Here is a 21,267-nt window from a genome sequence, read left to right as displayed (position 1 = left end):
CAGCCACCTACCCAACCCAAGTAGCATTGTCTGGGTCTATCCGGGCCGTGAAGTGAGACCCGCAAGGGCTCGGCCCAGCCCGAATTGCGGTAATGTCCGGCTCAGGATACGCCGCCCCGCCCTCTCCATCATTCTGGCGCCCAGTGTTCGAGCCCCCGCGCGGGAAGGGCGCAGGGCCCTGGCGCGCTCCCCGTACCCAACCTCCGCCGCTAGCGCGCGACCCCTCACTCAGGGCTTCGGCCGCAGCCGCGCGCCGACCTCCGTATCCCCCCACCCCCCGTTTCCCCGCCTCTAGCAGACTCACCTCAGAGCAGCGCCCAAGAGCCGAGAAGAATCGGTGCCGCGCTACTGGCGCGTGGTGTCGGGCAGGCCGGAGGAGTGGCGCCCAGAAAAGCAACAGGCCGGGTGGCCGCGGTCGAGCCCCTCACTGAAGCGGCGTACCGCAGGCCCCGGCCAACGGCCCTCCCCTCTGCCGAACAAAAGAGCCTTGCACTCTGCGCTGCCCGCCGCCCGCACCGCGCAGGCGCGACGACCCGCTGCACAGCACTATGGGACTCGAAGTCCATCCGAGACTACAAGATCCGAAATGCTGCGCACGTCTTACGTCGCCACGCATCGTCTAGGGTTTCAGGGAGTTTTAGTTTTTAAACTGCAAGCGCTGTAGTTTAGAATTTAGAACGTTCCTGTCGAGAAAATTAAATTGTGTGGTTTTTACAAGCGACCCCCTTGATGGTTGGTCTGAAAAACCAGGCACTTCTGGACAGTAATTCACATTCTCGAAATTTTTTAATCTTAACAGGTTTCTCATCAGAACTTTACCAAATCTCCAATAATCTCTGAGAGCCTCAGTTTCTGCCCCCTCAAATCTCTGTAAGGCTCCTACTTCTCAGCGTTTAGATTACTTCCCCTTCGAGGCCCTCCCTGCCCCTTATACTAGGTTAGGTTCCCCTGGTAGGTGTCATCATGGCATCCTGAACTTACTCTTTTTCATTGACTGTGCCAGTGAGTAGCTTTAGTGCAGAACCATTAATATATCCACGAGCGTTCTTCACCCAGCCACTACAAAGAAACATTGAAACAGGCAAAAACCATGCTTGTGTCAAAGGTTCAGAAATAGCCAAAGTAAAACCAATGACTCACTGAAATAGTAATCAGTAAAAATTTATTATGCACACACCAACAAGACAGTTTGCAAACCGGGAGCCCTCAAACCAAAATATGGAATGAGGCCTAGAAGTATATTGTTGTAAAGCATTATATAGTGAGAAAGCAATGACTGTTTATTCTTCACAGTGTTTGGTTATAATATTAGAATTTTCTTAAATGATAGGGAATTGGTCAATGGTTACCTCATATCAACCTTGGGAAACAGTTCAAGTTTTGGTTATGATTTCCAGAGGCAAGAAAGACCCAGATCAAGTTAGTCTTACAAAATAAGCTAAATTTAGCTTTGCTTCTCTGACTAAACTGGTTTTCATCTCCTCAAGGAAGTTTCAGGGTTGTGGTCTCCATTTGTTTTTGATTTTAACACTTGTTATTCTTTGGGACAAGTGGTTTAGTTTTCCTGTTTCAGCTAGATTGCTGTCCCCAAACCTGTTCATATGGAGATTCAGTCTCTCATAATAATATTCACCCCACTTTATTGTCATTAATTTACATCTGCCTTCTCTTTGGGACTCTAAACTCTGATAAGGGCAGAACCCTTGCTTTTTGTTCATCACTCTGTCCCCAGGGCTGAGCACAGTCCTTGACATACAGTAGTCAAGCAATTTTTGCTGAGTAAAATATTAAGTGAATTATTGAGACGTCTTTCGCCAATCTGACAATATGGAGGTCATCAAGTTTTCCTTCATCTCTTTTCTCCACATCAGATTTGTATTTTTTAAAACTCTTTTTCTTACTTCCAACTCCCTATCCAATCAGGAACTAAACAGACAGAGCTACCAGAAGATGACTTTTTCCCCTTACTTTGCATATTTAAATATCCTCCTAATCAGAGGAAAAGGAGAAAGGCAACTAGTGTACTGCACTCTACCCCAGAATGCTGGAGTCTGCATTTCTATGTTTTATGGAGCCAGGCACTGTGCAGGGCTCTGGGGGAATTACCATATAAGAAATCCAGACCAGCAATATAATAATAGAGAGTTTTGCTAAAAAGGCTGTGAGAACACAGAGAAGAGGGCAATTCTTTCTAAGACATTTGGGTTGAGTGTCCATGACCACACAAAAATTCATCTATTTACTCCCTCCTGAAGTGTCCAATTCTGTTTTTAATAATTTTAATGATTAAAAATTAGTTGTAATAATAGTCACTGCTTACCACAATGCTAGGGAATTTAAGTATTTGATTAATGTCCTTTAATCCTCACAACACACCTGGGAGGTGAGAATTACTATTTCCATTTTGCAGAAAAGGCTCAGAGGTTGTATAACCTGTCCCACAGCATTCAGCAAAAAAGTGGTGGAATCAAGATTTGATGTTATTTCTAACTCCCAAGCCATATTCCTGTCTGAATACAATGCTGCTATCCCAGTTCCTCATAGTGAGATGAATTCTGCTTCCCCATGTAAATGCCATCTATTTCCTTTACATCTGGCTTCTGTAGCTGCATACAGTTCTGTTCTATAAACCTAATTTCTCTTTCATATTATCCTTCTAGTATTGAAATTCACCCTAATGTCTCACTTTTCTAGGCTCAATGTGACCATTTTCTTAAGCTGTACATCATAGGACAGCAGTTGCAGATCTAGCGCATCTAGTTTGTTAGTAAATTCTGGCTTTTATGTGTATATTTCAAAGTAGAGGAAGCCATCACTGTCCCGGTGCTCTACGCCATTCTTGAATTGAGGCAGTCAAAAGTCACCTCTTTTTAGGTAGCGGAGTACCACTGGTTTATGCTAATCTGCAATCAACTCAGAGCTCTCTTATTAATAATCTGTTCTGGAATTCTGCCAAGGATGGATGTCAAACTCTTGTCTCTGCATTATTAACAAGACATTTTTGGAAAGTCTTTTGGGATTAAATGGGTTTAGTTCTTTTCTTTTCCCATAAGAGTGGTGACATTTTAAGTTATTCAGGCCCTCAGAGTTTATTTTCTTTATAAGGGTAATGGCAACTCAGTCATAATAATTTGCTTGACAACATGTGAAGTGACATTGCTCATGCCCACAGGAAATGTGTCTGTCACATTAAGTTGCTAACATCACAAGTAATGTGGGGAAGGGAGGAAGTATGATGTTACAAAAAAGAATTAGGACTCGGAATCAGGCTTAACCGGATTCAATTCTGTCTCTATTTGGGGAAGTACAGAACTTTAAAAATATTTTCTTCTGCACTGTCTGAAATTCTTTGATTCATTTTCTTCCCCAATTTTAAATATTGTGGTAAATACGTATGTGTAAAATATAAAATTTACTATCTTAACCATTTTTGTGTAGAGTTCAGTGGTATTAAATACATTCATAATGTTGTGCAACCATCACCACCACCCATCTCTATAACTCTTTTCATCTTGTAAAAATGAATCTCTCTACGTATTAAATAATAACTACCCATTTCTCTCTTCCCCCAGCCCCTGGCAACCACCATCTTACTTTCTATCTCTATGATTTTAACTACTTTAAGTATCTCATATAAGTGGAATCATGTAGTAGTTGTCTTTTTGTGACTGGCTTATTTCATTTAGCATAATGTTCTCAAGGTTCATATGGACATATGTGGTAGCATATGTTAAAATTTGCTTCCTTTTGAAGGCCGAAGACTATCCCATTGTGGGTATATATGTATGTAAATACATTTATACACATATATGCACATACATACATATACGTATACATATACATACATACACACACATATATATTTCATTTTGCTTATCTATTCATCCATTGCTGGACACTTGATTTACTTCCACATTTTACCTATTGTGAATAATGCTGCTATGAACATGAATGTACAAATCTCTCTTGAGAGACCCCACTTTCAATTCTTTAGGTTATATACCCAGAACTGGAATTGCTGGATCATATGGCAATTCTGTTTTTAATTTTTTGAGGAACTGCCATACTATTTTCCACAGTGGCTGCACCATTTTTACATTTCCACCAATAGTGCACAACAGTTACAACGGTTTTAGTTTCTCCACATCCTCACAACGCTTGTTTGTTTTTTTTTAATAGTAGCCATCCTAAAGGATATGGGGTTAACAAGCACTCTCTTTTAAAAGGCAAATATATACTTAAGAGCCATCTGTTTCTCTTACTTCTCCTGGGCTGTCTGATTCTCCGGTGACTTCCAGGTAGTAATGGACAGTAATTAAAACCTCCACTACTAAAATCATGCACTCATAGCCCTGACATTGACTGGTTTTCTCAAGTGAAGGGATCACTGTTTGGAGAGGTACTTATATCATTTGCTAGCATTTCTGGTATGATAAAGATTGGATGCATTATCAATTGCTAGAAATTGTTGAAAAAATAAGCTTGAGATAGGGCACCACCTGTCTGTGAAACCTATATTACATTCAAATTATTTAATGAATGTATTTTAAAACATTTATTAATATTCAGGTGGATGATGCTGGCACTTCAGTATGAATCAAGGCAGTGTGGCACCAACTTGAACTAGAGTATTCTTCACTGCCACACCTATGCAAAAAAAAGAATTAAAAAGCCACTTTCACTTAAGACTATCCTTGATGAAGTAGTTCAAATTATTGACTTTATGAAATCTCTTTCTTAAAGTATATGACTTTTTAATATTCTATGGGATGAAATGGAAGATGTGCATAAAGCACTTTCACTGCTAACTGAAGTGTATGGTTCTGCAATTGTTTGAGATGTGTGAGTTGAATTAGCTGCTCTTTTTCATAGAACACCATTTTTATTTGAAAGAAAGACTGGTTATTCAGACTTGGATATTTGAACAAAATGGGCCTGTCATTTCAAGGAAAATGACTAAAAGTATTTCTACCAATGATAAAATTTGAGCTTTAAAGCAAAAATGATAATTTTGGAAAATGTGGTATTCACCAAAGTGAGATTAACAGCTTCACAAGACAGACAAGATCAGTGATGATTTTAATAAATGCGGTTTTAATATTGAATAATGTAACGCATCAATATTGGGAAGATCTGCATAGCTCTCCATAAACTAATATTTTCCAAATGGTTTCAGATTCCCCATAGTAACTAACTTTAAAGAAACTACCACTTGTTGAGTTTTGCTAGTGTCAAAGAAGGGTATCCACAATTACAAGAGAAGGCTAAAAAATCTGTATGAGAGGATTTTCTTAATTTCCTAGACCAAGGTAACATGCTATAACAGAGATTGGGGAAGCAAATATGAGAATCCAGCAGTCTTGTTAAGCCAGACATTAGAGATTTGCAAAAATTATATAGTGCAACTCTATTCTTTTTAATAGTGTAGTTTATTCAATAAGCTCTATTAACATGTATTCATTTATTGGTTTTAGGTGAAGTAGTTTTTAAATTTCTGCATTTTAATTTAGAATTTGGTGAATATCCCACATAAACAATAGCTCCTTGGGGTCCTTAATCATTTTTAAGACTGTAAAGAGATCCTGAGACCAAGTTTGAGAAAAGTTGCTTTTAAATATGTGCAGTAATTTCCACTTGACAGATGAAGAAACTAGAACTTACAAAGATTAGGACCAGTTTAAGGTCAAATGGTCAGTGTAGTGCTGGGTATAGTGCCCAGGTCGTCTTAACTCCAGACTTTGTATTTGTGACTATAATTTTTCCTTGCTATTATCTTTCCTAATATTATCTTATTTTTTCTTTTTAGTTTTGGATATCATTAATTTATTACAAAAGAGAGATGTAAATTATTTACATGATGCGATTTCAGAACTTCAGTGGAATGGGCAGCAGCTTCACGGGATGCCATTTCAATAGCGACTTATTTAAATCAAAATACTTTCCAAGAATGTCGCCATCTCTAAATAAGAAATAATCTTTGTCGTCTAGAACCATATTCTGGAAGAAGAACTTTGTCTCCAACTTTCACGCTAACTGGTTGAATCTCTCCATCCTTTCCTTTAGAGCCCGATCCAACAGCTACTACTGTTGCTTGCAATACTTTTCCTTGAGATTTTGATGTAAGCATAATGTCTCCTTTGGTTACAGTTTCCGCAGCACTTCTTTCAACTAATACTCGGTCAAAGAAGGGAAGAAACTTTCTAAATGCTTGTCTTGACTTCTGGCGCTGCAGTTCGTACTCTGTTCCCGTGCCGCGGCCGCGAGAGTCGCGCCGTCCGCCCGTCTGGACACGTGAACTTTGGAAAAGGCCTCCCAGTGCGCACCCCTAACATTATCTTCAAATTGGTAGTTAAAAGACATTCCGACAACATAAAAAAAATCTTCATCATATTCATTGTTCTTATTAATTAGCTGCATCATCCTTCTTTGGGCTCGTTTCGGCGAGGGAAACTGTGTTGCTGAACTGCCTCAGTTCGATTTTCGCTCTGATCTGTGGTTTTACGAATCTAAGTTGGAGTTCTCTTGATAACTCCGCTGAGAAAATGCCATCTATGGGGTTCAACTGGAAACTCTCCCAGGACTTTGCCAGGTTCCAGGAACGGCGACATTTTCTGCCCCACCCCTCAACACCCAAGACCACACTTTGCAGAATGCAAATCCTGGTGACAACCTCCTAATGCTGGTCTGCCCCCGGGACCCTCTTTCAGATGGTTACCGACGCTCTCTGTTTTCGGATTGGCTGGTTTGACAACGATGGGCGGGACGCGGCCCTGCACAGGTGTCCACCCTCCAGCGCGCGGAGCGAGTGGTGTTGGGTCCGGATTAAAGCCGGGGTCTGGGCTGGCCTAGCGCGCCGCCCCAGGCGGAGTCGCCACTAAGAGCCGCGGCCTGCAGGGGCGGGGAGTCCCGGGCACTCGGGATTGGTGTGTCGCGAGCCGCCTCCCGTCGTGCACTGGGGCACCATCCAGTCACCCGGAAGGAGAAGCCGAGACCGGCTATATGGTGGGGCTCTGGCGGTATCGCTGTGGGGAGTGGGTGCTGCTCTCAGGTGAGGAGGTGTGGGCGGGGCCGCGGGGAGTGGGTGCTGCTCTGAGGTGAAGGCTGCGGACCTTAGCTTCCGTAGTGGCGCTTGGGGTAGGGACTTCGCTTGACATCCTAAAGGGTGTCTCGCCTCCCGGGATAAAGGCGGGTGCTTGCTCGGGATCCAATGAAGGAAACCTGGCTTTTCCATTTATTTTTAAAGGAACATAAAGCGTCTTTCCTCCTTACTCTCCAAGCTTAATAGGCAAAGGAGAAGGACCATGTGGCCCTGTGCTCCTAGTTCGTTAAGAATGGAGGGGGAGTGGCCAGAGTAAAAGAGTTTGGGGACATTTATCCAAACGGCAAGGACTAGGGATAATGACAGGTATTTTACAGTGACACAGGAGGCTCTTGCGCTAGATTGTGGCCGTCTTTGTGACTTACCTTCCAAGTGGAAGGAATGGCAAGTTACAGAGGGGCAAAAGGATGGAGCAGAGCTGCTTGGTTGGGAACACACAGAGCTTGGGCAGACAGGGGAGCTTCCTCTACCACCTGTGGGTATTTGGGAAGGAGAGGTTTTTGAGTTGCCATCTGGCACCAAGGGCTCAAGAAGTAAGAAGGGATGGGAATCTTGGTGGCTCAATATACTTTTATTACCTGATTTGTTTCTTAAGCTATCTCTTGAAGTTTAAATGGGAGCAAAAATAGTGAAGCTAGAGCCTTGAATTGTTATGACATTGGAAAGCTTCACAGGGAATCTGCTTTGTAAAAAGCAAAAAACTGGGTTCTCCCTGGAGATACTGGTGGAGAAAGTAAACTCCAGATGTGATTTAAAGGGCCCAGGAAATGGAGTTAGTGCTGAGTTGCATAAATAGCTGAGGGGATCACTGACTCTGTCCTTATTTGGATGACACACAGATCCATCTTCCAGGTCACTGAGCCAAAGTTAAGAACTTCCTTCTTTCCTTCCAGAGAACTAAGCTTCATTTCCTCTGAGGAGTGGCATCTATGGGGAGGAAGCTAATGGAGAATAGTTGCTAGAAGTTATTACTTGGAGTCTAGGTTTTTGTATTTGTTCCAGTGTTTTTAAGGAAACTTACAACTGAAACTTTCTTAGTGCCCTTTAAATAAATTTAGATTTAAGTATACAGCATCTTGGGGGGCCTAGGATTTTTTTTTTTTTTAAAGCCAATTTATAGCTATTTGTTTCTCAATGGTTTTAGGCCCAAAGAAAAGGAGAGGAACTTGCACATGGAGATGATGCAGAGCCCTAGGCAAACTCTTCATGAGCCCAAGAAAGTGATGACCATTTAGTTACTAAACGATGGTCCTGAATTTGGCAAACCTTTCAAGGCACAAGAGATGTGTGAGCTCCACTGAATTTGTGGATGACTGTGATTTCCTTGGCATCATTTCTCCTCCTGTCGTTACTTTTGTGAAAAGACACTTCAGAATCTTTTAACTCTGCTCCTGTGCTGGCAATTTACCAAATGCCTAAAAAAGGAAGAGAAAAAAAAATTTTTTTTTTTTAAATCTGAGGTGGTTAATTGTTCACAGTGAGTTGAGTTGACCTGCTCTTTTTTAGTTACAGCCATTTGACTGCTTACATCCAGGATTTTATACATTGATTGTCATGGCACTGGAATTTCCTACCTTTCAATGGTGACTGCATCAAATGAAAAATCAGATCGTTAACAAGAACACTGTTTAAGATGATATTGCAATCATAAAACCTTTGGTTTGCTTGACAGTGTACCCCAATTTTGTCATATATTGTGCAGCTTTGTCTCTGAGTACAGCATGTGTGGAGAGAACTTCTGGTATACTAGACAAAATGGAAAAGCTGTTTGCTAATTTTGTAGTGTAAACAAGTTCCCCTTCTCTTGAAATGTTAGCTTTGTGTTAGCAAAACATAAAATGGAAGGAAACTCATTACACAGTCTTCTAATGGTAAGGCAGAACTAATAAGGGAATGCGTTTAAAATTAATTGTGGGACTAAAAATGAGTAGGTGTGAATGGCCATGGGGGGAGGAAAGGGAGATCTTAGAGATAGTCTTGTTTCCCCAGGGGCCAGCCCGGATCATTTGTTGGCAGTACATATTGGCTGAAGTCAGGTTTCATTTCAAGGTAAATTGGAAAGGGAAATTAAATCTTATTGTTCCGCTCTTAAGAGAGAAGAAGGGGGTGGAGGTGGCAGCCAGAGTGGATGCTGCTGGAGCGGTTCTAGGAGTAACAAGATTAGTGCTGTATTTTAACAGAAGGTGACATCATGGGCCCTTTGGGCTTGAGTAACCCTGTGCTGCAACCTTCACGGTCCTCTCGTCGGAGTGGGTGATGTCTTTGCACATGTAAACTATCACACTGGGGGAAATCAGCGGCTTAGGCTTTAATGAATCTTTACAAAGGAGCGGAAAACATCCTGAGTCAACCTCTACAGCTGTGGGCTTGTGGGCAGAGGTACAAACCGGATGGAATGTCCTGCGAGGAAATGATTAGAAACACTGGCTTGGGTTCCAGAGAATGGATTAGATAAGGGAAGATCACAACTGAGCAACTCAGGTGTTCCTGGTGCTCTCTACGATTTACTTCTGGGGAGGTAAAACTGCTTTACTATGTGGTTATTAGCAAGACAAAGAGACTTAGGAGCATTGATGTTTTGGGGCGTTTGGCTGTCCATAAACAGCCGGTAGGGGGCGATGTTAGGCTCACTTGTAAAGCTGTGTTGTGTGTGCCCACAAGACACTGCTTTGCCTACAGTGTTCACGCAGAAAGGTTTTACACTCGAACCTGCCTGTTCTGGCTGCCTGAGATGAACGTTGCGTAGACTTGAACGTGCTTTAGCTAGAGGTGGCCTGGTTAAGGGTCTTGGCTTTGGTCTGAGAAGGGAGGCAAGTCCCCCAGGGCTTGTAGCTTGTCAATGAGTTAATGTGGGGGAATTTTTTTGCTTCCTCTTAAGTTTTACAAAAGAACAAAAAAAAAGTTGTCTGGGTTTCCCCAGTGGGGTCTATTAAAATTTTTCAGAATTTTTAAGAATAGAAGCATACTAACCACGATTGTCTTTTGACATTTGTCCCTCATCAGATGTGTTCTTCCAATGGGCTTTTGGTGTAGGATGTTGGAGAACCAAGAGCAGGAGGTAAGCATGTGGTCTCCACAAAATAGGTGGGTAAAAGTTTGAGGGGATTTGGGAGAAGATGCAAATCATTGCTCGGTGGTGTACTTCTGACAGTAATATCTTGGTGGTTCTGATGAGCTCAGAGTAAAGCCAGGAGAAGGAAATGAGTAGCAGTGGCATTATTGGAAAATGGTTCCAGTTTGACTAGTTTTTCCATTTCTTAGAATGTAAGCCTCGTGAAGGCAAGGATTTTTGTCTCTTGTTCATATACTACCCACCCAGTGCCTTAGAACAGTATTTGAAACAAATAAATATTTGTTGAATTCAATGAATAAGTGAACAAATGAATGAAAGTTGGTGCTGTCTGGTTGAAAAATCTGGCAACCTGTGATAAAGCTGCTTTACTATGTGACTGAGCTGAAGCTGAAGGAGCGTTTCTTACCTCTAGGAGGTGATCACTGTGCGTGTTCAGGACCCCCGTGTGCAGAATGAGGGCTCCTGGAATTCTTATGTGGATTATAAGATATTCCTCCATGTAAGTGCATCAAAATTCTGTACTGAGATCAACACTTTCTAGGGCTGAGGGATAGTTCTGAGGCAGAACCTGTTTGTGAATGTTTTTTACAGGCCTGAGACAGACAAAGAGGGAGGTGAGGAGAGAGAGCTTGGGGTGTGCCTGAGAGTTGCTTGCAGGCTGCTTGGTGGCACCTTGCTCTAGTTGGAGCCCCTGATCAGGACTTTGGCCTAGTGGCTTAGATCCTCAGTTAGAGTGATGATGGGGAGTTCATGTGAACTTGGTCCTTTTCTGCTAAACCCTTTTCACATGCTTCCTCTTGTAGACCAACAGCAAGGCCTTTACTGCCAAGACATCCTGTGTGCGTCGCCGCTACCGTGAGTTTGTGTGGCTGAGAAAGCAGCTACAGAGAAATGCTGGTTTAGTGTGAGTCTGCTCTTGTTTCTGTCTTGGTCTGAGACTGGCTTTTTAGGTGCTTATTTGGTAATTAGAATTTACAATGAGGAAAACTTGGCAACATGCCAGGCACTAAGGAAACTGAGAAACATGTTCCTAAATTGTGTTTTCAAAATCAGTAAGAAAAGTAAAGAGAGTTTTTATTTCTAGTATTTTGACCTAACAATGTCATAGAAATATCAAAAAACATTTTTTTATATATGTGTATTGGTCTAGGGCTCGACAGATGTACTGCTAGCATTTAAATGTACTTATCACTAGTTATCAGAACCATTTTAGCACCTGAACTTATTTGACAGGTGGTTATCCTGTCTACTTGACATGTAAAAATAGTGGTTTTTCTTTTCTTTTTTCATGCAGAGACCTTTTTCCAGAGACACAATAGACTGAGAGCCTTAGGAAAAGAGTATTGTACCTCACTTGTACCTCCCTCCCTCCCCGCAATAAGTCCTAAAACTGGAGACAATTTAGAACAGTGATTCTACTGCAGGATGGTCACTGGATGCTCTGGTGCTGGATAGCCTGTTGATGACCTAGCCAGTTAGTTACCATGTGGGACTGATGAGGCCATTGTCATGGGTCAGGCCCCCATAAACCAGTTAAAACTTCCCCTGACAGGTGTTGCCTCCCTAGCCTGGCCATTGGTTTTAAAAGTATGTGCTGCACCTCATAGGAGAGGCTAAGGAGTTTTAAAGAGTTTGTGGATGACTTGCTGCAACTCAGCTATTTTTAGAAAATTCCAAACTTGTGACTTTTTGGGTCTGGCATAGGTAGTCTTCATTTACCCACAAGGACCCTGCATTCTCCATGTCCAAGTTTTTTCCTTTTTAAAATAATAACTGATGGTGGGAGTAGGTTTTGTAAACAATGTAGTATAGCAGCACGGAGTTTTGGAGTCATAGACTTGGTTCAAATACCAGCTCTGCTGCTTACTATCTCTGTGGCACTGGGAAATTTACTTCTTTGATTCTATTTCCTTACTACTAAAATGGGGACACTAATATCTTTCTCACAGGTTTTTGGGAGGATTCATGAAATAAGGTTTGTAAAACACTTAGCTTAGTGCCTGACACATGGCATGCAGTCAGTCAGTGTTAGCCACCCCGCCACCATATTAAAAGATATTTGAATTGACCTGTGCCTCTTTTTAGGGGATTTCCTTGATCGGGGGCTGAAATGACTGTCTTGGATGTTACACTTATCTTGGGTGTTACATTATGTGACTCCTACAGGCCTGTACCTGAACTTCCTGGGAAGTCAACCTTCTTTGGCAGCTCAGATGAGTTCATTGAGAAGCGACGACAAGGTCTGCAGCACTTCCTCGAAAAGTGAGTGGACATGGCAGGCCAGCACTTGCCTCCTAAGGTGGGGACAGGGAGCAGGGAAGGTGCCAGTCAGGATGGCCCATTGAACATACAGGTGCATTTAGGGTAGATGCCTTTTTTTTACCCTCATGCTCACTCAAGCCAGAGCTCTTCAGTGGATGGGGTTGGGAGAGCAAATCCTCAGGGTGTTGCTCTGTGTTGTCCTACCTGTGTTTGCTCCAGGGTCCTGCAGAGTGTTGTTCTCCTGTCAGACAGCCAGTTACACCTCTTCTTGCAAAGCCAGCTCTCAGTGCCTGAGATAGAAGCCTGTGTCCAGGGCCGAAGCCCCATGACCGTTTCTGATGCCATTCTTCGCTACGCTATGTCCAACTGTGGCTGGGTCCAGGAAGAGAGGCAGGGTTCTTCTCACTCGGCTAAAGGAGACCAGCCTAAGAGGTAATTGAAGTTCTCTTTTTTAAGACACTAGGGACAAGGAATACTGTTACCTGGGCCAGTGAGGTGTCCATTTGATAGAGAAATTAAAGTCACAGTGTTGGCAGCCTTTCAGAAGAGGTCTCGTTCTTGTGCATGGTCCTCTCATCCCATGCACAAGGGTTGGGTTTGTGTTAACCCATGTCTGGGTAGCGGGCTCTCCTATTGAAACCTGGGAAGAAAGAAGAAAAGGCTTTTTTATTCTGTCCTTTATCCCCCCCTTTTAAAAAATTAAGATATAATTCACATCCCATAAAATTCACCCTTATAGTGTACAATTCAGGAGTTTTTAGTTTTTTTCACAAAGCTGTGCAACCATCAGTCACCACAGTCAATTTTAGAACATTTTTATCACCCCAAAATGAACCTTGTGCCCATTGGCATGACTCCCCATTTTCCCCAACCCCCAGCCCCTGGCAACCAGTAATCTACTTTCTGTGTCTGGATTTGCCTCTTCTGGACATTTCACACAGATGGGGCATGAGATACATGGTCTTTGGGACCTGGCTTCTTTTACTTTGTTTTCAAGGTTCATCCACGTCGTAGTGTGTGTCAGTACTTAATTCCTTTTTATGGCTGAATAACAATCCATTTGTATGGGTATAGCACCTTTTTGTTTGTCTGTTCACTTGTGTTTATCCATGCATTTTTATCTGTTCCTTCTTTTCCCTTTCCCACTCTTTCAGTTGCTGCTTTCTTCCAAGATCAAGCAGGAGGAGCTCTCCGTCACCTCCTCCTGAGGAAGAAAAGGACCATTTTGAGGTGTGGGCTCCCGTTGTTGACTCTGAGGCTCCTTCTTTGGAAAGCCCCGCTCTCCCACCCCCTACCTCACCCTCATGCTGTGATTCTGCAAGACCTGATGAGGGACCCTCTGCTCCTCAGCCTGTGAGGAGAGCCGAAGGAGGGGACCATGCTGTGCCTTTGGATCCTGGACAGTTAGAAACAGTTTTGGAAAAGTGAGCTCTGGTCCGAGCTCTGGGTTCTGCTCCGAGGTGGATGGAGAAGATGCAGGCAAGGAATCTTACTTGGGTGGGATTGGGCACAGGGCAAGTGTTGGAGAGGTTGGACTGCTAAGTGTCGAACTTCTGCTTGGGTTGGTTGTACAGAGGTCGGTCACAACTCCTCAAGCTTCCTCCACAGGAGTAAACACTGTGTGGATGTTTATAAGTTAAGCGGAAGGCCCAGGGGCTATTGTTGGTTTTGAACAGAATCCTGTGTTTACTATCTTGGGAGCTGAGTTTCTTTAGATGTTTGTTAATGGGCCCAGGAGCACTGCCTCAGGTGACTGGTTTTGGAGACCTGTAAGTGGCGGCTTTTAAGCTGCTGCATTGAATATTGTCCCAAGAAAAATGCTTATGTAGCTGTATTCCCACTGGCTCTGTTTTTGCTGCAGGCACTGGAGCATTTTGTTTCCAGGAGGCTGGCCCCTTCTCTACCTCCTTGCATGGACAGGGTGGTGAATATTTATTCTCTCACCTCCTTGCTTTTCCTCCACTAATTCCAATGGATGGAGAGGTGCTGTGACTCCTGTTGCTGGGGTTCCCTGCATATCCCAAGACTTCAGCCTGGCTTTGTGGAGCCCGAGACCAATAAAATAGCTCATGGCCAGCCGTGAAAGAGAAGAGGTCGTTTGCAGACAGTGGAAAGTTAACAGCTTGAGGAGCTTTGTTTTGGAAAAGGCTGTTCTGGGCTGTCACTGTCTTTTATGGTTATAAAGCAGAGACGTGATCATTTTTTCTGAAGGGGTATCATGGATTCTGTTTTTTTTCAAATCCTTTTCTTCTCCCTTAGTAACAGCTCCCTGCCCCTAGGGCTTCAGCCACCACAGCGTCCCTCTGCTGTGTTGCAGGGAGGCCGTATGTTCGGTCCAATGGGGTGCAAGGGCTTTGTTTCTGCCTGGAGAGAGGACTCTGGGGATGGAGATGAGGAACAACACGCCTTCCTTCAGACAATGAGGCATTCTGCCCTCCTGCTGCCATAATTCCTCTCCGCTGAGAGCCGGAGCCTGTAGGAGATGAGTGCCGCCAGCATTCTGCATTGCTCTGCACTTAGGTTTGTGTGTGGTTCTTCTTCTCGCCCTCTCCTCCCTCCTCTGACCATCCCACCCTGTCTGTGGGCTCTTTTACTACCAGCCTGTGCTGTGGGACTGTCATGGCATTTAGTTCGGAGTTGAGGGGTTTTGGCCTGAAATAAAATTCAACTATTTAAGACTGTTGTTGCAATTTGTGTCTAACAAGCTGTAGCAGAAACGGAGGGAGTGAGGGCTGGCGGTAGTTACTTTCATAAATCATGAATTTATCAGCGTGGAAATAATGGTTCAAAACTGTGCACTGCAGTTCTCCTGCATTGTGTGGTGCAGCTCAAGTTCACCACTGGAAAAAGGATTATCTTCCAAAGAGCCAGGATCTACCTCTTTGCACAGTTACGGGCATGAACCTTGTTAGGTGTAATTTACCTGCTGCTGCTTTCATCCTCACAGCCTGTCTAAGGTGCCAGGTGCTGAAAGAGAAATAAAGTTTGTCAACAGGCAGATGCAAAGCCCTGGCTGGGACTCATCCTTCTTTCCTGCCCGCCTCCCCTGAGTCCCTCCTTTATATGATGCAGCAGAGCATGACGAGGATGGAAAGCCTACAGAGGCAAATCCAAAATGTCAAAAGAAGTTCATTTAAAAGGGGGAAAAAACTCCATATACAACCCTCACAAAAACCCGACAGATGCTAAGCTAATGGCATCCGCTCTGCCGATTGGTAGGGATGACTCATGAATATTAATGAGTCCAATGCTCCAAATGGTGCAGCTGTGAACCCAGCTGTGCCTGAAGCTCTCTGATCTCGAAACTTCCAGACAGGAGCCGGAGGTGGTCTGTGTCAATTCCCTACTCAGCCAAAAAACAGCAAGCTGGGTTGGCCTTCTTCTGTTCGTTCCTTTTCTTGCTGGAGTTAGTGCTCAGCAGCTAGTTCTGCCAGCAGGGTAGGCTGCTGGGACAGCAGGAGCCATTCAAAGACAGGGATGCGATTTTTCTGACTCTCAGCTTTTTTAATGATCCATTAACAGCAGTGCATATAATAGCACCTCAGTTAATGTAAAGCCAGGTACTATTCTCCTCACCATCTTATACAGAGTTGAGTATAGGCCATGGAAGGAAATGTCCTAAGAAAGGAAGGCATTTTCTAATATTATTGGCTTAGAGTTAGCAGAAAAATGGCAAGGATGGATTTCCCTCTCCATCCAGGCAGCACCATTTGCGTCTCTCATGTGTTCTGTTTCAGTGTGTACTAAGGGCTAGCTGCCATGGCTGATGACCTCCGTGAGTGGCCTGAGCTGTTTTGTAGAATGAAAGTATTTTTTTTGTTGTTAGAACTTAAGTTTGAGGTAGTTTCTGTACCTGATTTAGTGACCTTTCTTTCAACAACTACTTCCATGGCCCAAGTCTAGTCATCTGTTAGACAGGATAAGTGATCCCAAGCTCGTGGGTTACATTTTATTTAGTGAAAGGAAATGTGCATATGTGTGTTTGTGGGTAGAGGGGGTGGTGGATTTTGTATGAAAATCATAAATTTCATATGCATCATTTTATTTGACCTCAGTGTCCAGTGAGGAGGGCAGGGCAAATATTACTCTCATATATGCAGGAAACTCGGGTAAGCATGTTTTTTGTAAAAAAATTTTTAGATGGTGGTAGAATATGAGAAGTCCTTTTCAAGCTCTGTATGACAAGGGGTTTCCCCCCCTCCCCCCAAAAAACCCTTTTTTAAAAGCTAAAATAAGCTCACTACTACTCACAAGAAGAAAAATCCCTGTGCTTTTTCAATTCTCAGAAATCAGGGCTCCTCTGCAGTCCTCAGTTTTCTAATTGCTAAGGCCTTAGATCCACACCACCAAGTCCTAGGCACCTCGTACCCTCTCTGGTAGCTTTGCTTGAGAGGTGATCCTGACTTTTTAACAGCTGTGGATATTAAGTTAGCTCCATGTTTGTGAATTTGTTTAGATGCCTCAGCTCTTGCTGAATAGTCTTAACATCTAGGGGTGGGGAGGACAATGGACTGGGAGGATGCGAGATGAGGTTGGAGGTAGAAATGGAAACAGACCAGCTCCCGGCCTGCCTCAGGGAGGCCGCAGGAGCTTTCAGTAGGCCTAGAGTGGTGTCTGTGGATTTGTGAGTGAGCGGCCAGCTGAGACGCAGCTAAAGCCAAGTAGATAACCACTGCAGTGAGAGATAGTGACTTCCTCAGTCAAGCCTGGGCACCGATCCTAAGCCACCCCTCTCAGCCAGCAGGGACTCAGCTCTGTAGCGGGCACGTTGCCTGGCTCAAGGTAACCTTTCTTTGAACTGTGGATGAGTGTCCCCCGTCCTAGTCTTACCTGTATACCTTCCTTCCTAGAGATGAGGAACAATACGCCTTTGCTTTAGAAGTCCCCCACCCACCTCCTGTCTCCATCTTGTCTTCCTGCCCCAGCTCATCTGTTTCGAGAAGCTATGAGACTTGCTACAAAGACCAAGCATGCATTTGGCTTACCAATAGGCTAGCAGGAGTCAGTCCTAGTATCTTAGAGAAAGAACTTCTTGGGGAAAAATTGGTTCCATCTAAATAATGGCTTGATTTGAAGCTGTAAAGCTCAAACCTTAACTCCCAAGATATAATAAACAGACAATTTATGCTTGAAAGGATAACAAGAGCCACACTTTCTAGAAGACAAGAGTGCTCCTGACTTAATGAGCAGAGTGAACAATTTTCCTTACGTTCAGGGGAGAAAAACAAGGGGTGCTTACAGAGTAGTGAAAGGGGCATGAATGTTAGGAAGGGAGAGCTGGTAAAGCTAGAGTAAGAATTAAAAGACTACCTGAAAGTTGTAAGTTTTTTTATCCCTAGAAGGGCAGGTACATGAGATGCTTCTGTAATCTTTAGATTATGGGAAACTATCAGCCACAATTATCCGTGGCTGTTGAGTCTCTCCTTCTTGTCCTTCAGCCAAGCACTTTTTCCTTCATACTGTCTGTTTAGAAGAGGCAGTTAGTTTAGATCCTTCCATGAGTGCTCTAGCCCTGTGTGTGTGTCCCTTCCCCTCTGGCCGTGTTGGTGTAGGGGCCAGGGCCCCCAGCAGCCTGACCTGAAATCCTCCAGCAGAAGGCCTGGAATAGTAAGAGCCTGAGGCGGTTTGTTGGAGGCAATGCAACCTGCCTTCTATAAGCTACAAGACTTAGATATATTCTACCAATTAAGGCACATCTGTTCCAAACACTGAAAGACGGGCACTGTCTCTTTAAGAGCCATCCCACTCCTCTCCTTGAGTGATGAGGGCTGGGAGCACAAGGGAGTCAGATGCTGATTAAACAGTCCTACTGCCGAGCTCTGTTAGAAAATTACTGTAATTATGATCTAGTCCCAGCAGAGGGATGAGTTCCAATCCTGCTAATAACCCTTCCAGGTGCCTCAGATTCAGGGCCCATGGGAGGAGCACTGACAGGGCTCTGGCTGGCACCAGGGCAGTGATGGCCCTCCTTTCTGGCCTGTGCAGGCAAAGACAACAAAGGCATGGGCCCCTTGTTCTGTCTTGACTTCCTGAGAAGGCAGTGGGTTTTGGTTGTGTTTTATTTTTTTATTTTTTGCTTCTTGACAGAGCTGGGAGTCATTTTCAGGAGAAAACTTTCCCTTTAACATGAAGGACCAGGAAAATCACAGCCACAAGGTGCCAGTCTGTCCTGACTCTCCCCACTTCTGCCTTAGGGACTGCAGTGAGCACTGCACTACTGCGACCCAGTGCAAAGCGGAGGGAACCAGAGCGGTCACCTTTCAGCTGCAGCTCTCTTCTATGCTGTGTTTCTGTGAGCCTGTGTTTCTTGCTCTGAAGTAGCACATAGCATTTCCCTCGGTTCTGATCAAGAGCTTCAGGGATTTCTGCCACTGGAAAGGGAAACAGGGATAGTAACCACGGCTGTGGATATGAGGGACTCGCTGTACTGCACTCTCTAAATTGGCAAGTATGGGCCTGTTCATTTGAAAACATTTTTGTCGTGCAAATATGTAGCAATACCGGCAAAATCTCAAAGGTGCTTGTGGAGCATAGGGGCTGGGCTGGCTAGCCGCATCTTAAACCCTAAGGAATTCGTGGCATTTACACTCTATGTCTTCCCAACCTAGCTGTAAGCTTTTCCTTATCACTAAAGCGCAAACTTCTGGCAGGCAGGGCAGTTTCTCTGTGCTTGGTCCTAAACATACACACATGCCCTGAGATAATGGTTCTCAACCAGGGGTAACTTTGTTTCCAGGAGACATTTGGCATTGTAGATATTTTGGGGTTGTCAGAACTGAGGGTGGGGGGTACTACTGACATCTAGTGAATAGAGGACCAGGGGTAGGGGTGTTGCTGAACGTCCTACAGTGGCCCCAACAACATAAAATTATCTGGCCCAAGATGTCAGTCGTGCCAGGTTGAGAAACTGCACTAACAGAATGAAGTAATAAGTTTCAAGTTCTGCTTCTCTCCCCACCCCCGCCCCAAACTTCTGTACTTCCTTGGACATGTTAAATGATCTCCAGTCTGCATATGCCAGGCACTTCCCCAGAGGTGGACTACGTTAGTGACAGGCCTAGCAGGATGCCTACCGTGGGAGGGATGCAGTAAAATGTAGGTGGTGTGTTATTGTCTGTCACCTTGGTGATTCAAGGCCGAGTAATGCTGGATGGAGTGTCTGACCATGGGGAAAAGGGAAGTGTTTGTAGCCTGTTTTCTGTTCCATGATTGGATTTGGGGGATAAAAGGTGGCCAGCTGCTCACCATCAGGTTAAGAACATCTATAGTGGAACCAGATGCCCTCTTTGAGGACCAGCACTAGAAGCCTCTTGGAACTTACTCCCATCGCAGGAAGTGGCATACTGCTGCCCAGTGCCACAAAAATGCTTCCTTCAGTGGCATTCTGCCAGGTGGAGGGGTGGCAGGCTGTGATGGGGCCCCACGAGGGAACTGAACACACACAGCTGCTGACAGCCGGCCAGCCCCACAAGCCGCATGATGCCAGAGACACCAGGCCTCTTAGAATAGGCTGGGCATCAGGAAAAGAAAGCTTAGTTGGCAGGGTTTGCCTAGGAATCAGGCCTGCAGGGGAGAGGACTTCATTAGAAGGGACATTGCCAGACATCATACCAGGAGAACCAGGTAATCTTTGTCTACTGCTGAGTCCCCTGGTGACTGTGCAACCATTTTGCCTTATTTTTAGCTTGGCCACTCATTCTGGTTTACACGTGCGGTCTTGGAATCATTATTGATGACTTCCCCTTTCAGTCTCAAAAGTGTCTCTGTTTGGAAAATAAATTATATGGTCATCCTATTAATTGCACCTCAGCTTCCTCTACTACAATAGTTTTCTTGGGGGGGGGGCATTGTATTTATAAAAATTTTTGTACAAAATGGGCCACATCTTAAAATGTATTATTAATTGAATCCCAAAGGGTTGCAAAAGGATAGTCATCGATTTATACTAACAACAACAACAACAATAAAAACCCAGCATGTTTTCTGAATAGTTATTGACAGGGAAATAGGGAGAATAATTCAAATCCCTTAAAGAAGAAAAATTTTTTTTAAGTTGTTAAGTTTCAAACTCTCTACCCAATCTCTGTAAATTCTAATGGGAAATGAAATGTCTGGGCAGGAGGGAAGGGGAGGAGGAAGGGACTACAGTAATCCACAAACTAGAAAATTAGTTTGAATCGCTGGGCTGTGTAGCAGGGATAATCCTCCGTGTAGATGGCTGCTTTTTCTAAAGTCAGCTCCACCAGTTTTGCTAGTGCTCTGGGAATTAGCAAATCAGCGCCACTCAAGATTTAATAACTTTTCAGAGTGGCTGCTGGTGGGGAGACCTACGGGGAGGGCTTCTTTTTGGCCAAAGATTAAAGTACCTCTGTCCCTGGCATCTGCGAGTTTTGTTCCTAAAATGAAACAAAACCAAACCCCCCGAAACATACTTTAGTTTCTTCCTCGACTGCTTCGCATCAACTCCATCTTTCTCAGACTGGTCTTTTAAAGGCAGGAGTGTGTCCCTCTCCCCCTTATCTTGCTCTTCGTGTTGACACCACTGCTTTATTGTGCTGCAAGTGACTGGCATGAAGTGTGAATTCTGAAAATGTGTCATTGGCGGTGTCTTACTGCAATAGAATGTGAGTGATTCAATAAGCAAAACAGCAGACTGAGAATTTCGTCTTTCAAGAGTCTTTCATTTCCTCTGCCACAGCAGATTTTGTGTGATTTTTGTCTAAGTCACCACCTTTCAGATCCTCAGTTTTGCCACTTGCAGAGACTAATGGAATACAAATAAGGTAGTTCAACTGAGCAAGCTAAAGTGCTAAAAAAGTTAACGATAACTTGA

The 21,267-nt window shown here is 44.0% G+C and overlaps 2 protein-coding genes and 1 pseudogene across 5 annotated transcripts in view; 1 reads left to right on the top strand and 2 right to left on the bottom strand.

The window, feature by feature from the left end:
• Positions 1 to 557, bottom strand: part of CBX1 (chromobox 1) — a 17,658-nt gene extending 17,101 nt beyond the window's left edge. The window contains exon 1 of one of the 2 annotated variants that reach the window (XM_011382682.2): positions 305 to 557. The gene's annotated coding sequence lies outside the window, so the exon portion shown is untranslated. The remainder of the gene's footprint in view (positions 1 to 304) is intronic. The other variant, XM_011382683.2, reaches the window with a different exon arrangement.
• A 4,710-nt stretch (positions 558 to 5,267) lies between these two features.
• Positions 5,268 to 6,608, bottom strand: LOC105307281 (annotated as a pseudogene).
• A 324-nt stretch (positions 6,609 to 6,932) lies between these two features.
• Positions 6,933 to 15,110, top strand: SNX11 (sorting nexin 11). 3 transcript variants are annotated; one of them, XR_897200.2, is made up of 8 exons: positions 6,933 to 7,048; positions 10,103 to 10,157; positions 10,585 to 10,671; positions 10,976 to 11,076; positions 12,339 to 12,434; positions 12,654 to 12,866; positions 13,589 to 13,913; positions 14,752 to 14,901. XR_897200.2 is itself a non-coding variant. In XM_011382676.2 (8 exons), exons 3-8 carry the CDS (start codon positions 10,116 to 10,118, stop codon positions 13,860 to 13,862), a joined length of 813 nt encoding a protein of 270 aa, XP_011380978.1. In that variant the 5' UTR covers positions 6,955 to 7,048; positions 9,089 to 9,148; positions 10,103 to 10,115; the 3' UTR covers positions 13,863 to 15,110. The 3 variants fall into 3 exon arrangements, 2 of the variants coding, with proteins under 2 accessions (XP_011380977.1, XP_011380978.1); XM_011382676.2 differs by adding an exon at positions 9,089 to 9,148 and having other exon boundaries at positions 6,955 to 7,048; positions 13,589 to 15,110; XM_011382675.2 differs by having other exon boundaries at positions 13,589 to 15,110.
• The last annotated feature ends 6,157 nt before the right edge of the window (positions 15,111 to 21,267 follow it).

Source organism: Pteropus vampyrus, unplaced genomic scaffold (genome assembly GCF_000151845.1).
Source record: "Pteropus vampyrus isolate Shadow unplaced genomic scaffold, Pvam_2.0 Scaffold486, whole genome shotgun sequence".
Classification (NCBI taxonomy): domain Eukaryota; kingdom Metazoa; phylum Chordata; class Mammalia; order Chiroptera; family Pteropodidae; genus Pteropus; species Pteropus vampyrus.
The sequence above is the reverse complement of the archived record's forward strand: the minus strand, read 5'-3'. Positions and strand labels throughout refer to the sequence as shown.